General features: G+C 45.9%; 1 protein-coding gene across 1 annotated transcript in view; it reads right to left on the bottom strand.

Moving 5' to 3' along the window:
• Positions 1-15542, bottom strand: part of Ephx2 (epoxide hydrolase 2) — a 40132-nt gene extending 24590 nt beyond the window's left edge. The window contains exons 1-6 of the mRNA XM_059273439.1: positions 15358-15542; positions 8627-8711; positions 5807-5966; positions 2495-2685; positions 1703-1825; positions 76-144 (exon numbers count right to left, since the gene is read on the bottom strand). Coding sequence (XP_059129422.1) covers positions 76-144; positions 1703-1825; positions 2495-2685; positions 5807-5966; positions 8627-8711; positions 15358-15458 — 729 coding nt within the window. The 5' untranslated portion in view covers positions 15459-15542. The remainder of the gene's footprint in view (positions 1-75; positions 145-1702; positions 1826-2494; positions 2686-5806; positions 5967-8626; positions 8712-15357) is intronic.
• Between the last annotated feature and the right edge of the window lie 1611 nt (positions 15543-17153).

Genomic DNA, 17153 nt, shown 5'->3' with positions numbered 1-17153 from the left:
CTGCTAGCTTGATGGTCCTTGTTATTTCACATACCATTTTATGTACTGTGGTCAGAGAGAACATGGCTGACTTACCTTCACTGTCACATACCCATGGCTGACATTATTTGGGTTGCAGGGCACTGGCAGAGGAGCCTCAGGGAACTGAAAGAATGATGGGCACCATGAGAGATCCCCAATATCACCTCGGCCACCCCTCCTGAGTGAGTCCTGATGGTCCTCATGAACCAAACCCCTCCAGTTTGGGCATGGCTGGACTCCATCAGCTGTCTCAGTCCAATGGAGTCTTGTGACTGAGTTCTGGCCAGTGGAATGCAGACATGAGTACACAGCCCCCTGGTTAAGCCAAGAAAACCCACACGTGACTCTCTATAGACCCTCATCTCCCATCCTTCAACTGGGCATCCTGTGTGATTTTGGAAGCCTCCAGTAGGTGACAGTAGGTCCCCTGTCATCCCAAGTCCCTAAATGACTGGCTGTGTTCCACAAAGGCCCTGAGGCTACCAAAGGAACATCAGATGAGCCATAAAAACACGAGACTTATAAATCTTTGTGGTTTCAGACCATCCTCCACAGAAGTCCTCAGATGGCCACCAGGCTCGGGCCAGGCATAGCTGCTACCTCTCTGTGATGCCTCTGTCAGAAGTGGTCTCCCTTCAGCCAGCTGCAGCCCAGCTCTGTGGCTGTCTTTGACTGTTCAAGTTCCCACCATAGAGTTCCACAGACGGGGCACTTTCAACAACAGACAGCTCTCTCCTCAGTTTGGGAGGATGGAAGTCTTGGATGAAGGTGTTAATTGGGCCAGTTTCTCCTGAGGCCTTGCTCTATGTTTATAGACAGCTGTCTCCCTCTGTGTCCCCATGTGTCCTTCTGTGTGCCTGTGGCTTAGTTTCCACTTCTTACATGGAGACCTGTCATATCAGGTTGCTGTTTCCTCCTTCTGGTCTTCTGTTGCCTTAATCACCTCTTCCAAGGCCCTGTGTTCAAATCCAATCACATCCTGAGATACTGGGCCTTGCCATTTCAGTATATGAATCTCAGAGAGCCCATCTCTTAACAGCCCATGTCTTGGGCCTTGGCCTTGGCCTCTGGAGAGCTAAGAGGCTTCCCCTGACCTGTCTTTGGATAACATCTGGGTAAGGAGGAAAGTTTCAGAATACCCCCTTCTTTACCTTACTGGTGTTGGTTCCCAAAGCATCAGTAGCGGAGGATGAGCTACTGAGCACATGTGCTGGTAAATCTCCTAATGCCTGAGCTCCGACTGCGCAGGCTGGCCATCCTTCACTGCTATACTTGCCATCTCTAGCGCAGATGGGGCCACCTAAGAAAGCTGTCCTTCCTGACTCTGTTTTCTGTCACACACATGTGCCACCGTGCCCAGACTCCATGTGAATGCTAGAGATCACAGTCAGTCCTCACACTTGCATGACAAACACTTTGCCAACTGAGCCATCGTCCAGCCATTATGTGCCTTTCTCTTGTCTTAGTTTCCTGACTAATTTAAACTCTTGCTCACTGGCTTCATAGAAAGAAATGGATGGATGCTAGTCAGGGGCGTGGACTGCCTGAACCACAGGCGATGGACTCCCTCCGCCCCAGAATCACTCACAGAGCAGCCAGTGAGCACCTTGGCCTCCTCACTGCCTTCTCCTACACCACAGAGGGATGTCAGGAAGCCAGACCCCACCCAGACCTAAGTTACCTGTGTCCCTGTGACCTTCTCCAATTCTCTCAGAGCAGCATCTGTGTCACGGACCAGGATGGTGACCATCCCCATGTCACGGGCTGGCTTCAGATTACTCCCAAAGTCATCTAGAAAAACAATCTGGACCCAAACAGTATGAGTGTCAGCCAGAGGAAGCATCTTGTGTGAGAAGAACATTAGAAGGAAACACCTGAGAATAGGACCAGGGGAAGCTCTATGGTGAGGAGATGAAGGACGTGGTCCTCAGGGATGGGGGTCTAGGTTCTGTTCTGAGCATCTTGTGGTGAGGCGGGTCCAGCAGGAGGAAGGGACAGGACATGAAGGAGAGGGACCTTAGTCCAGTCAACCTTTAATATGAGAGAAGGGGATCATAATACAGTGTTTCAGCATAGGGACTCTCAGGACACTTACTGAACGGAGACAGGGTTCAAGGGGGACATGATGCTTGGACAGGGAGGTTATGGCCGAAGAAGACCCACTCCTGATCACCCTTTGGTGGGGTGACTCTCACTAGCTTTGTGTTCTTGACAAAGTCTCCCAGGGCCTCTGTTTCTTCATCCGTAAACTTGGTAGCTGCTCTAACATCATCTAATGACATCAAGAGCCACACAACGGGCTACATCAGTGGAACATTCTAGACTGAGCTGTGGTCAAAAACATCTCTCTTGACACAAGAGGAATGGCCCTAGGACCACGCTGCCAGGCCTCAAGTGCACCCCAGTCTGTAAACTCAGTCAGTCCCTTCTTGCAAGATCTCTGTGACACCCTGAAAGGGAGTTGTCTACTTACCTCATTGGGTTTGGCCTTCAGGGTTTCCAGTACAAACTTGTAGATCTGAGGCTCAGGCTTGATCATCCCGACCTGACAGGATTCTATCAGGAAGTCGAAGTGCTGGCTCAGGTCACACATCATCTGCGCCAAGCTGCCTCTCTTGTCGCTGTCATCCAGCCAGTTGTTGGTGACGATGCATGTTGTGAATCCTGAGCAGGGGTTTGCCAGGGAGAGGACCAGCTATAGACAGCCATATTCTGGATGCCTCAAGAGGCCCCTGAGAATGGGGAAGTCCATGCCGTGGCTCCTGCTCACTAACTTTAGTCTCTACATACAGAGATTTCATTAGAGAAGTTGAGAAAGCATCATGCTTACCATGAGCACAGTCCTGAGAGCAAGCAAAGCATGGGGCCTTCTGAAGACCACTCTCCACTCCTTACCACTTAACATCAGCATTTTGACACTATTGGTTCATTTTAAATTCCATCAGCTCATGTGTTCCTCTCCACTTCTGTGGCAGGCAAAGAAGATCTTCCTATCTTACATTGACAGATGGATATGACACACACTGCTCAGAACCCACAGTGGAGTTCAGTGCTCCCACACAGTCCATACTAAAACTCTATACTGAAAACTCTATGTTTAAAAACTGTGAGGGTCTCTGCAACCACCAGGGTGGGCAGAGTAACATGAGGCAAGAAGGAAATTCAGTTTAACATGACTCAATAACCTGTGTTGGTTCAAACTTCTAGAGTCTGATACCTGGCAGTTTATTTTAGTCATATTTAAGCACACTTTTGGAAAAAATTTCCTGATGATAATTAACTCAATGTGTGTACAACAAAATTTAAGACATATTTACATGGAAACTCTTTACAAAGGACATATGGCCTCTTCCTTAAAGATGAGTTCTGTTGACCCAGAAGCAATGCTCAAGAGAATGGGTCAAGGGAGAATGACTGAGATAAACATAATAGTCTGGGGGATTCAAGTGTGGCCTGGCCCTACAGACAGCACAGGTCTCCAGACTATTAACTACATCCATTCCCAGGTAGAAAACAGGTACACATCTTCCTGTGAGGAGACAACCTTGTATGTTTAACATTCCTGGTTCCCCTAATGCTTATCCATGAGCACCAAGACCTTGTGCCCTCTATTAAAAACGAAACAAACAAACAAACAAAAAACAAAAAACCCCAAATGCCTGCCATGACCATCAAGAACTGAATTCCCATTTCAAGACTAGAGAAACAAAGACAGAGATGACGTTCTCTCCTGGCTCTATCTACATGGCCAGCCACGGCAAGGAACAGGAGAGAATGGAAATGAGACAGATGAGCTTATGGTGAGTGAAGAGCTATGGATGTGGGATGGGCTAAGGCTTGAATGTGTTTCCTAAGAGCTTGTGCTGTAAACTTAATTCCTACTATCATAGTGTTAGCGGGCAGAGGTCTAGCAAAACGACTGGGCCATGAGAGCTCTGCCTTCACGAAGGAAATCAGTGCTTATTGTAAAATAATGGGAGCTGCAGGCCGAATATCTTGTCTTTCCGGCATCCACACTCTATTCTCCCTTCCCCTTTTCCAATATGATGAAATAAAGCATGAAGACCCTCACAGACAAAGGCCTCTTGATCTTGTGCTCCTTTATAAACTCTCTAGTCTCAGGCCTTTTGTTAGAGCAGCATAGATGGACTAAGTTAGATGTCTTGACCACAATGACGGTATGTCTGATGCAGATGGTTTCATTGATGCCCATGAAGAAGAGGCAGGCACTAAAATAAAATGCCCTCCAACGGATGGATGTGACTGTGTATCTTAGACCACATGACATCATCTCAACTCACACCAGCTCATAGCGTCACTCTGACACCTGAAGACTGGAAAAATCAGAGTTGCTTAAAAGCCTTATTTTAAAATCTGTGACAGATGGTGGAGACCCATGAACTGTGGACTAGTGGCTGTGGAGCCCCCATGGGACTGGACTAGGCCCTCTTGATATGGGAGACAGTTGTTTAGCTCGAACTGTTTGGGGGACACCTGGGCAGGGGGATCAGGATCCATCCCTGGCGCATGGGCAGGCTTTTGGGAGCCCGGTGCCTGCAGTGTGGCACCTTGTGCAACCTTGGTGCTGTGGTGAGGGTCTTGGACCTGCCTCGGCTCCGTGTGCTGGGCTCTGCTGACTCCCCATGGGAGACCTTGATTTGGAGGATGTGGGATGTGGGGTGGCTCGGGAGGGAGGGCTGGGGGATGGGAGGAGGGAGGAGGGAGGATCTGTGGGTGGTATGTAGGGTGAGTAGAAAATTTCTTAATAAAAAAAATGCGAAAAAAATACAAAGCAGCCCAACGGTTGAGGTTGGTTGTTGATTAAAGGTGATGATTAACTCCTTGTACCCATTCCTGCCCTCCATCTCCTGATACAAGAAACTGGTGATAGACAGGTATACACCCTAAAGATCTAAAGTGCAGCTGACTGACTGTCTTTTATGTACAAAAGTTTAGGTTTGTGATTCCTCTAGGGTTCCTTGTAAGATTAACTTTCTAGATAAACTGTAGAATGAGTGATTCTTTCTTGGTAGTCTGGTATAGGCCCTGTCAGCAAGGGAGTTGTCTATGAAAAGATGCTTTCTGTCTGCTCATGCTCTATTGATCTGCAATAAGTTACTTAGACATAAATGTATATGGGATATTGGGATGACTTTGTTTTTAATCACGTAAGGGAGATGAAAAACATTTTACCTGTACTCTGAAGAAATTTAGCAAAATCACTGTATGGGATAGAGATTAGAACGTTGTTGGCCCACCAGATTTTATGTATGAGTGAAATAAACCTTTTTCTTCCAAAAAAAAAAAATGGGTAGTCCATTAAAATTTTATAAAACACTGATTACAAATTATATCCAAAATGCTGTTCAGTCAGTCAGTTTCAATGTTTAATCCCAATTATTTGCAGTGGTCTTTTAGATAAAGAATATTAGAACATATGTAGAAACATTAGCCACAGATTAAAAGATATAAGAAAAAAATTAAATCTGTGACAGAAGTTTGGTCATTTGAATAATTACTGATAGTAATCAGCACCAATAAAAGGACAGAATTTTGTTCATAAAGCAGTTACTGATAATTGCTTTATTATATAAAATTATATCGTTTCCCCAGGGATCCTAACAGTACAGAGTTTTCTCATGTAGTAAAGCTGGTTCTGGGGGCTTGCTTTAAGAGTGTGTCAGACTGTGACCTTCAGACATACTTAGTTGTATTCTGCCCTCAGTTTCCCAAGGGCTCTGGTGTATTAGGCCAAACATGGGATGGGCAGCATAGAGACTCTTACCTTTCTTCTTGAGAGCAATAGCTGCCTGGAGCATGGGGCGGTTGATGCTTCTTGCTGCCATGGCTTGGCTGAATATTTGGCTTATGGAGAAATTCTCAGGCAGGCTGGTTCCAGAGGCTTTGGAGTGATTCCTGCAGCTTTCTTCCATGAGTGGTGCCCACTATAAAGCAAACAGATGTGGGAGGTAAGAGGGTGCGTGGTTGCAACCTGGGAGAAGGTGTAGCAGCACCACTAAGTTTGAACGTGTGTGTCCCATCCCTGGGAACGAGCTCCCTGGGAGAAAAGGATGAAGGTGAGCCACACTAGAGTAACAGATGCTGGGAGCTCAGAAGCAGGGTAAATCCCTTCCCCACAATTCTGAAGTCTGTGAAGGTCAAAGTCAAGATGCAGACAGGATGGTGTCTGTTTCATAGATGGTGATGCTCACTCACTTTCCTCAAAGGAGAAGAACCTAACTAATCCTCTAGGTCCCTTTCCCAAAGACTCTAATCTCATTCCGAAGGGCTGTACTCTCCTGACTTAGTTCCTTCCTGAAGGCTCCACAGCCTAAGGCCCTGGGTCAGAAGGTTAACATTTGATTTGGAGAAGGGTTACTGTTGTGGAATATTACATTAACTAGACAAAGGTGTGTTACATTTGTCTATGCTGCGGAGTATTACTTTAACTGTGTAAAGGTCTGTTACATTTGTTTATGCCGCATTTAATTATGTAAAGATGTGTTGCTGTTTCACCTTCCCTGTCTAAGGCACCTGATTGGTCTAATACAAAGCTGAATGGCCAATAGCTAGGCAGGAGAGGGATAGATGGAGCTGACAGGCAGATAGAATAAGTAGGAGGAGAAATTTAGGTGAGAGAGAGAGAGAGAGAGAGAGAGAGAGAGAGAGAGAGAGAGGGAGGGAGAGAGAGAGAGAGAAGGAGGAGGAGGAGGAGGAGGAGGAGGAGGAGGAGGAGGAGGAGAGATTGAGAGAGAGAGGGACACACCCAGAGCCAGAAACCAGGCAGCTGCCAGCCAGCCAGCCACTGGAGATAAAAGGAAAGTAAGACATACAAAAAGAAAGAAAGGTAAAAATCCCCAAGGCAAAAGGTAGATAAAGAGAAATAGGTTAATTTAACTTAAAAGAGCTAGCCAAAAACAAGCCTAAGCTAGGCTGAGCATTCAAAACTAATAAGAAGTCTCTGTGTTATAATTTGAGAGCTGGTTCGTGGCCCCAAAGAAAGCCTGCATCATGATCTTGATGCCCCTTGCTAATAGAATCTCTCTTTCCTTTCTTCGACTGGACTCCTGAAGCTCGGCCTGGTGCTTGGCTGTGAATCTCTGTGGGTGGGTCTCTGCATCAAGCTAGTAGGAACTCATGAACTTTAAACCAAGAGCTGTGGAGCCTCCATGGGACTGGACTAGGCCCTCTGCATAAGCAAGACAGTTGTGTAGCTTGATCTGCTTAAGGGGCCCCTGGCAGTAGGATCAGGATCTCTGCCTGGCTCATGAGCTGGCTTTTTGGAGCCCATTACCTATGGTAGGACACCTTGCACAGCCTTGATGCAGGGGGAGGGGCTTGGACCTGCCTCAACTGAATGTACCAGACTCTGCTGACTCCCCATGGGAGTCATTTTCTTTCTCTCTCTCTCTTTCTTTCTTTTTTTGTTTTTATTAATTTGGTAGTCCTCACACATGGGTTTCCATAATGCTCTGTGTGTTTTCTAAAATTCTATTTTTTAAAAAAATTTCTTATTAGAGTACTGTATTTACAGCATTTCCACCCCTTCACTCCTCCAACTCCTCCTGCTTCTTCCATTCCCTCTAATTTAGCATAGCTTGTTTATATGTGTGTGTATCTGTATGTATGTTTAGGGCTGACCACCAGAGATTGGATAATCTATGAGGGGCCTCCTCTCAGGGAAAAAAACTGATTCTCCCTCTCTCAGCAGCTATTAATTTTGTATACTTTTTCATCTAGAGTGAGGTCTTGTGAGATTTGCCTCATCCACATTGGCACGTCAACGATGATAGCATTGCCATGGTCTTGTTCAGGCCGCCATGGTGAGATGTCATGCCTGCAGCTTCCCTGTCGTATATAGACGACACTATCTTGAGGTAGACACCCTGGTCCTCTGTCTCTTATGATCTTTCTTTTTAACAAGGTGGTCCCCAAATTCTGTGATAGGAGAATAAGTTTCTATGAAAATAGAGATTTTCAAAAAGTAGATTTTAAAAAAAAAATCTGTGGGCTTATAACCAGATTCTTTATAGACACACTAATCGAGAATCCCAGTGGTATTACCTCCTGACTACCTTATTAGAAAGTAATTGAGAGTTTATTACCAAGACCAACTCTTTTGCTGAGCACTGACTGAGTGACACACTGCACTGAGTGTTCCCAGACATCAAAACCACTCAGACACAGGTGGTGTCATCACCCATCTTACTGATAACACAATGGAGCTTTTGAGAAGTTAAGTAACTTGCTGTGCTCTTGATATGTAAGTGGGGTCTATAGATTCAAACCCGGTCTCTGACTCCAAAGTCCCCTGCTCTATAGTTATTGAGTTAATGGTTCCAGTGGCCCTGTTTTAAAATAGCCATACTTGTCATGCTTACTGTCACAGTTCCTCAGGGCTTAAAATGTCCCTCAGGTTGAGCCAGACAGACTACAACCCAGTCTTAAACACACCATCCAGTGTCTTGCTGCTTTGTAAATTATGGGGGGGTGGAGGTGCATTGACTCAAGAAGACATGATCTTGTCCACAGCGAGTTGAAGGTCAGGGTGGAAAGGTAATAAAGCAGAGAACCTCCGCAAGGGGTCCACATAGTGTCTCCTCACCTGGGAAAATGTGATCTTCCCTTTCATGAGTTGCTCATTGGGCCCCTCCGGACATTCCTTCTGGAAAGCACTGGTCAGGAAGCCTCTGGAAGACATAAGGAACATCACCATCACCAGCTTTCTGATGGCTTCATCATATGTCCCATGGCAGGGACAGACAAACTGTTCTCCGAAAGGACAGGAATACGTGAGCCAAGAACAAGTTTGTCCACATGAAGCTCACATTCTTCAAAAGGAACACTTTTTTTTCTGGTATTTATTATGCACACAGTTTCCATTTTATCTTAATCTCTGATTTCTAAAATATTCCCTATGTTAAAGGACTGAAATATCTCTCCTTCAAAATCCCCACACTGAAGTTCTACCTTCCAGTACTTCACAATGGGGAGATTATTTTATATCTGAGCTATCAGCCAAGCATTTATAATTAATATTAATAATTGTAGATATAATTTTAGAGATCCCATTTTAGATGGGATCTCTAAAATGATAATGAAGTTAATGAGGTCCTAATTTAACATAACTGGTATTCTAATAAAAAGAGGCTATTTAGACACAGACACACACAGAGCACAGGGCATGGTTGGACACACAGAGATGGTGCTAGCCTCAAGTCAAGGAGAGATTTGTTGGAGGAAACCAAATGTCACAAATATAGTATGCTATTTGGATTAAGAATCTGTGGTTTCTGGTCATCTGGGGCTGAAGAATCAGATGTGGTTAACAAGAGACCAGAATCACTGAGGTTAAGTCTTCTGGAAAGTACTTCATCAGGGTCAGCACTCAGAAGCTTTGGTCGGGGGCAGGGAAGGGCAAGGCTGCATCTCAAACTGGCAGCCAAGCTTGGCAATGCGTAAGAGTCTCCCAGATGGTATTAGTTTTGATGCCATGAAAGCTGCAAGATTAAAGGGGTCACAGAAAACAACTGAGCCTCAGTACTGTGTGGCAGGGTGAGCAGAGGGATCAGCCTCTGTTGTAGCGGAGACACCAACATAATAGAAGTACCAGGACCATGGTACATCCACCTAGGACAGTGATAGGTGTGGAGTGGAGCTGCCTGTGTCTATGAGACAAACTGTGCTGCAGCTGGTGGCACTGGGAAAGTAGAGCATTTAAGCCTTTTGGAACCCAGAAGATCATGAGTGAGTCCCAGATGTCAGGCACTAAGCTATTTACACTGCTGGAGTTTGTGTTTTCTTTGATCTGATTGTAACTGTACTCTGGTTCTTCTCTCTAGGAATAAGAAAATATGTAACTTGTTCTTAACTTTACAGGAGCTCACAGTTAAGAAGCTTTTGATTTTTAAAGAGATCTTGAACTTTTAAGTGTTGAAAAATTTTAAAGACCTTTGCTGTGGAATAATCCTATACACTGTGAAAATGTGTTGCTCTCGTTGTTAATAAAAAGCTGATTGGCCTGTAGTTAGGCAGGAAATATAGGTGGGACAACAAACTAAGGATGCTGGGATAAAGAAGAGTGGAGTAAGAGGAGTTGTCAGGAGCCACAGAGGGAGCTGGACATGCTGGAGTTCAAGTAAAGCCATGAGTCATGTGGCAGAATGTAGATTAATAGAAATGGGTTAATGTAAGCTGTAAGAGCTAGTTAGTAATAAGCCTGAGCTATCAGCCAAGCATTTATAATTAATATTAAGCCTCTGTGTGTTTATTTGGGAACAGCTGACAGGACAGAAACTTCCACTTACAGACTATGGGACTTTTAAAAGTCAGACTACATTTTCTACTGTAATATAAACATGGAGATCTTGGGTACAAGCTATGAAATGAGTATTACTTAAAGTGACATGCTTGTGTATCAACATTGACATGGGGTAGACTGTCTTGTCATAATTATTTTTTGTTGAATTGGCACAAATCTAGACACATTTGGGTAGAGAACATTTCAGTTGAGGAATTGTGTCCATCAGACTGACTTGCAGCCATGTCTGTGGAACATTTTCTTGATGACTGATTGATGTGTGAGAGTACAGCCCTACTGTGGGCAGAGCCATCCCTGGGTTGTATAATAACAGTAGCTGAGAAAGTCGAGAATAGCAAGCCAGTAAGCAGCATTCCTCCATTGTTTCTGCTCCAGTTCCTGCCTCCAGGTTCCTGCTTTGAGTCCTGCTCTGGCTCCCCTAGTTGATGAGCTGTAACCTATCAGTCAAACAAACTCTTTCCTCCCCAGGTTCCTTGTTGCCATGGTGTTTATCACAGCAAAAGAAAAGCAACTGGAAGATCAACTTTGCTGAAACTTGATCTTGGCCTTCTACCCTCCAGGAATACTCTCCTGCTAACCCAGCCAGCCTGTGCTGTTGGCAGTCCTGGTTATTGGACAGGCCTTGCCTGTTATCAGCTGCAACTACCAAGCCCCTTGCAACTATTTACCATGCCTATCTATGAGAACAATTATCTTCTACTTGGGAATTTTGTTTCTGACAATAGTGGAGTATTTTTTTTTTAAACAGACTAACCCTCTTTCAGGTAAAATCATCAACTCAACGCATCTATAAAAGATGTACCTGAGATTTGTGGCCTTGCTCAGCTTTCTCATATTAATAATGGTTCTATTACATTTATTTTTATTTTTTTTTAATTTTTATTTTGCAATACAATTCAGTTCTACATATCAGCCACGGATTCCCTTGTTCTCCCCCCTCCCGCCCCCCTCACCTTCCCCCCAGCCCACTCCCCATTCCCACCTCCTCCAGGGCAAAGCCTTCCCCTCGGACTGAGATCAACCTGGTAGACTCAGTCCAGGTAGGTCCAGACCCCTCCTCCCAGGCCGAGCCAAGCGACCCTGCATAGGCCCCGGGTTTCAAACAGCCGACTCATGCAATGAGCACAGGACCCGGTCCTACTGCCTGGATGCCTCCCAAACAGATCAAGCCAATCAACTGTCTCACCCATTCAGAGGGCCTGATCCAGTTGGTGACCCCTCTGCCATTGGTTCATAGTTCATGTGTTTCCATCCGTTTGGCTATTTGTCCCTGTGCTTTATCCAACCTTGGTCTCAACAATTCTCGCTCATATAAACCCTCCTCATTCTCGCTAATTGGACTCCCAGAGATCCACCGGGGCCTAGCCATGGATCTCTGCATCCAGATCCCTCAGTAGTTGGATGAGGTTTCTAGCATGACAATTAGGGTGTTTGGCCATCCCATCACCAGAGTAGGTCAGTTCGGGCTGTCTTTCGACCATTGCCAGCAGTCTGTTGTGGGGGTATCTTTGTGGATTTCTGTGGGCCTCTCTAGCACTTTGCTTCTTGTTCTCATGTGGTCTTCATTTACCATGGTCTCCTATTCCTTGTTCTCCCTCTCTGTTGTTGATCCAGCTGGGATCTCCCGCTTCCCCAAGCTCTCTTTCCCTCAACCCTCGCCCTTCACTACCCCCACTCATGTCCAGGCTGTTCATGTAGATCTCATTCCATTTCTCTGTCATTGGGCAATCCCCGTGTCTTTCTTGGGGTCCTGTTTTCCAGGTAGCCTCCCTGGTGATGTGAGTAGCATTCCAGTCATCCTTGTTCCACATCTAGTATCTTCCTATGAGTGAGTAGTTTTCAGTATTTTCTGAACTATCTTATTAAAGTACAATTGATATCAGATTCACATGTTTTCAATGTGTCAGTCAATAATTCACAGTAAAATCAGAACAACGCAAATGCCACCACAGTACACAACAGAATGCTGCCATCTCCTCAGTGAGAATCCTCAGGCCCTTTAGCAGCAGCCCAGGTTTTAAGAATTGGGGTGCAGTTAAATGCCAGAAGCTTTTATTAGACACCTAAGATGTACAAGGCTGTGTGCTACAACTTGTAATGTAAAAGATGGGGAAACAACCGTCCCATCCTTAGGAGACTCACATTGACAAGTAAGCCGATAGTTGTATAAGAGTGAGATGGGAAACTAAGGAGATTACTTGTTTCTGCCTGGAAAATGGGGATTGACTACAGAACACATAGGAATAGCAAGAGGACATTGTTACATTTATACAGCAAGAGCAAGCAGGGATTATTTTGAAGGAGAAGCAATTTGACATTAACAAGAGTATTCTTGCCGTTGGAAAACATGGATCTAATTTTTATTACATTTATTTATGTGTATGTGTGTACACATGCACACACACACGCCACAGTGCACATGTATGGGTCAGAGGGCAACCTGAGGGAGTCAGTTCTCTCCCTCCACCATATGGGTCCTGGAGATGGAATTCAGGTGGCTGTGTTTGGTAGCAAGCACCTCTGCCAGCTTAGCCCTCTTGCCGGCCCCTTAGAACTGTATTTTAAGAATGCTTCATAAAGGCAGTGATTAATGAAAGGGCCGTGACAGGAAACAAAACTGGCGAAGCCAGAGGGGCTGGAGAGCACCAGCTGCTCTTCCAGAGGACCTGGGTTAGATTCTCAACACCCACATGATAGCTCAGAACCATCTGGAACTCCAGTTCTAAAGGATCTGACACCCTCTTCTGGCCTCCATGGGCACCAGGCCATGGTACAGAGATACACACACTGACAAAACACCCCCCCACACACACACACAACAAAAACAAAATACAAACAAATAAGAGACACAGGAAAATTTCCAAGAGCTTTGTACTTCTCACAGCACTGCTTCAGCCTGAGCTTCGGTCGCTTGTGCGGGAGGAGTTGTTCTAGCAGCCCTCAAGCGTGCTGAAAACACCCAGTGCGTGGAAGACGCTTTCCCGTCACTTTCCGGAACCTACATGATTAGCTCACACATCTGATGGGTGAACAGACTCACAGCCTGCCCTCTGACCTCCTGTGTTCAGCTAGTGTGCCATAGTCTACACGATGGCACCTGGAAACAACCCTAACCCTGGTCACAAAGGAACTGGGTGAGGCTACCATCAGATGAGCATACTCTGGAGACACGGAGAACTTCTGTAAACAATGAACGGAATTGTTTGGTATCTTGAATGGTATCAAGAACACGGCTGCCCATCCATGTTGCATATAAGCTAATTTAATCTTCACCCAAAATTCCTAGTGAAAGGCAATGTCTTACTTTACAGGACAGATGACTAAAAAGACAGGTGAAGCACGCACACACCTGTGCACCTACCTACACACCAAACATCCATCCCTACCCTCACATAAAAACGGAGTGGACACACACACACACACACACACACACACACACACACACACACGAACTTCTTGAAATAAGCTCATCATTCCTTCCTCGTGACTCCTATCGTGCAAGCACAGCTGGGAGGTAGACAGCTCTCCATTTTCAAATACAGTTCTCTGTCAGCTTCGACTTAACTGCAGTGTGGCCACTTGATGGTGGACTCTGTAGTCACTGTCTTATTTTTGTTTCTCGGTCGCTGATGTATTTTATTGATTTACCCTGCACAGATACTTTTCTAGAGCAGTGGCCGAGGAAGAACAAAGCCACAGTGAGGCAGAGAGGGAGGAACCTGGGTGTAGGAACACTCCTCTCAGGGCCACTGAGGCTACTGTGTGATGGAGCAAGGCCATCTCCCCGCCACGTCCCAGTCTCTCCATCTGAGACGGTGCCTGGTTCTAGAGCAGTGGTTCTCAGCCTTCCTAGGGCTGCAATCCTTTAACACAGTTCTTCACGCGGTCGTGACCCCCAACCATGAAATTATTTTCTTTGCGACTTCATACCTGTAATTTTGCTACTGAGCAGTGTCTCAGGTCCTAAGACCATCAGAAATACTGTGTTTTCCAATGGTCACGACCCACAGGTTGAGAACTGCCATTCTAGATGTTAAGCCTCCTTTGAGTTGGCTTACCTGATTTATATAGAATAAAGGTTAAGCCCTGTTGGCCTTTGCGGTCATAAGAATACTAGAGTCTTCAGATGAGGCAGATACCCAGATCACAAGCTGCCACTATGCGTCTACCTCTCAGTTGTAATTTGGAATTACCCCTTCCTGTTTTTCCTGAGTCCTTCCAGACTGGCCTTTCATCCTTTTTAATTTTTTAAAATAAATACACTTTCCTGCTTTCTGATTAGAAAACGTTTGTAAATGGGAAGGGGAAAATAGAGGGGAAATCATTCATGAGCTCACATACAATTAGTAACGCCTGGATCTTTAAAATACTTATTTTTATTACTTTTTATATTATGTGCATCTGTGCGTACAGGTGCCCTAGGAGGCCGGAAGGGGCGTCAGATCCCCTGGAGCTGCCTGACATCTGAGAATCAAATGTAGGTTCCTCTGCAAGAACACATGCTTAACTGCAGCCTACTCTCCAGCCCTATGTCTGGATATTTTGATATATTTTTTTTCCAGACATTTTTCTACAGGCCCCTGCTTCCTCCCTCCCCATCTGAAGCTGAGCCACTACTTTCTGGTATCAGCGACTACCTCCCAGGTCCTCATTTCCTCGGGCTGTGGGTCATTTCTCTAAATTGCTGTTACGCTAGCTCTCCTGTAACGCCGGCCTTTGGACAGAACTTTCTTCAAAGGCCCAGTTCAATAGAATTAACTCGGTAGCAAATAGCTTAGCATCGCCTCCTTTTTGCAAAGGACAACTTTGAAGCTTTTAGCAAAGTTTAATTACTTAGTATTTAGAAGGGCAACGGATCTCGTGCCCACGGGCATTTTAGTACCAGGCAATGATTTTTGATCTTGCCCAGGCTCACCTGGAAAGCAATTTGAAACCTGGGCTGGGCGTGTGGGCAGGGCACCCGGAGGCTGGGGACTGCCCACCTGTGACACAGACCCAGCGGCGAGTCCCCTTACCTGGGCAGCGCCAGGGCCTCCTCGGTGCGACTGAGGGCGCTGGCGATAGAGGGAAGGGCCAGCACACCGTCAAGGTCGAATGCTGCCACACGCAGCGCCATGGCGGCCGGGGCTGCAGAGCTAAGCAAGCACACAGAGAAGAGGAGCTGGAGGGCTGCGGCCTGGACTGGAGAGGTGGCTGGGGACAGGCTCAGCACCGCCCCCACCACGCCACGCCACGCCCACTGCCGCCCGAGCCCCGCCTACTCACCCCGCCTAGCCTGTAGAGTCCAGCAGGACCTTACACCTAAGTGTCAAGCCTGGTCTTAGCCTAGCCCAAGCCCTAGCTAGGATATGCCTGTGTGTGTAAGCCTCCCAGCTAAACGGCGAGCGCCACTGTCCCCCAGCCCCGCCCCAATCTCAGACTTTGACCTTTCTTAGGCAGGCTTGGTATGGGGAGAGAGGGTTGATCTTGATAAGAGAGGGAGGGAGGGAAGGAGAGGGAACATTGCAAACATTCTCTCCTCCAGTATTTGGTCTCGATTGGCACATCAATTTTCTGAATGCTGCACACATCTCTGCAAATCCCTTCCATTTGCCTGCTTCTCCAAGCAGTGTTTCTAGAATACATAGAGCCCTCCAGTCACAGTGTGCCAAACCAGAATACCTTCTCTCTCGAGGCTTAGAAGAAATAAATCCAGTCTGTTTCCCCTTTGTACACTGTATTTTAAGTAACACTGCTTAAAAAATGAGCTGGGCTTCTTGGAGGTTTCTGGAAACTTCCTGCCCCTTGGCCCAGTACTCTCCCTAGTTAAGAGGGAAAACAGAAACCTCACCCATTAATGAGTTCAATTAACCAATCCACCGTTCAGTCCAAGGCTGTTGTGAAACACTGTCTACCCTACTGCAGTGAGAAATTAACATCTTCCTTTGCTCTAGAGGCTGCCGGTCGGATAGTGGAACTTGGCTTACTGGGGGTTGATTGTCGTGATTCCTTCGGGAGCTTCTTCCTCTTGCCTCAGGTCTTGTGTGGACAGTTTGTGTTTTCTGAGATTCATACTTAAGAAGCAGAAAGTGGCTGAAAATGTGGGATGTTGCCCTGAGAATAGAAAAGGCCTTTTGGGAGCACTTGCAGTGGAGTATTGGAGAAAGATTTGAGATGAACCTGGGCTTGAAGGCAGAAAAAGAAGAGAATATGAACTGGTATTGTCCTGCATGCCTGTAATCCCAGCATTCTGGACACAGGGTTCAGTATTAGCCTCAGCTACATACCAAGTTCAAGACCGACTAGGGTTATAGGAGATCCTGACTCACAAGATAAAGAAACAAGCAGGAAACACATATACAGACTGAGACAGACACAGACAGAGATTCAGAGAGACAAACAGACACAGAGACATATAGAGAGACAGACACACACAAAAGAGAGATATAAAGAGAGAGAGACAGAAATACAGACACACACACACACACACACACACACACGAGAGAGAGAGAGAGAGAGAGAGAGAGAGAGAGAGAGAGAGAGAGAGAGGACACACACACACAAAGACAGTGACGGCTATTCTTGGTTGTCAGTTTGACTACATCTAAATAAAACCAAAGTGCCCGGGTATACCTGTGAGGAATTTTTTCTTAATTAAATCATTTGAAGAGGGAAGACTTTTAATCTGGATATTTTGAGGTGGGAAGATAAATCTTTAACCCAGATCTTTCGAGGTGTGAAGTTCTACCTTTTTAATCTTGATCTACTGGCATTCTGTATAATGACATGGAAGAAGGAAGCTTGCTCTCTTTGCGTGCTCGCTCTCCAATAA

The sequence above is a fragment of the Peromyscus eremicus genome, chromosome 9 (assembly GCF_949786415.1).
Source record: "Peromyscus eremicus chromosome 9, PerEre_H2_v1, whole genome shotgun sequence".
In the NCBI taxonomy this organism is placed as follows: domain Eukaryota; kingdom Metazoa; phylum Chordata; class Mammalia; order Rodentia; family Cricetidae; genus Peromyscus; species Peromyscus eremicus.
Note: the sequence above shows the minus strand (reverse complement) of the source record. Positions and strands in the feature narration are given on the sequence as shown.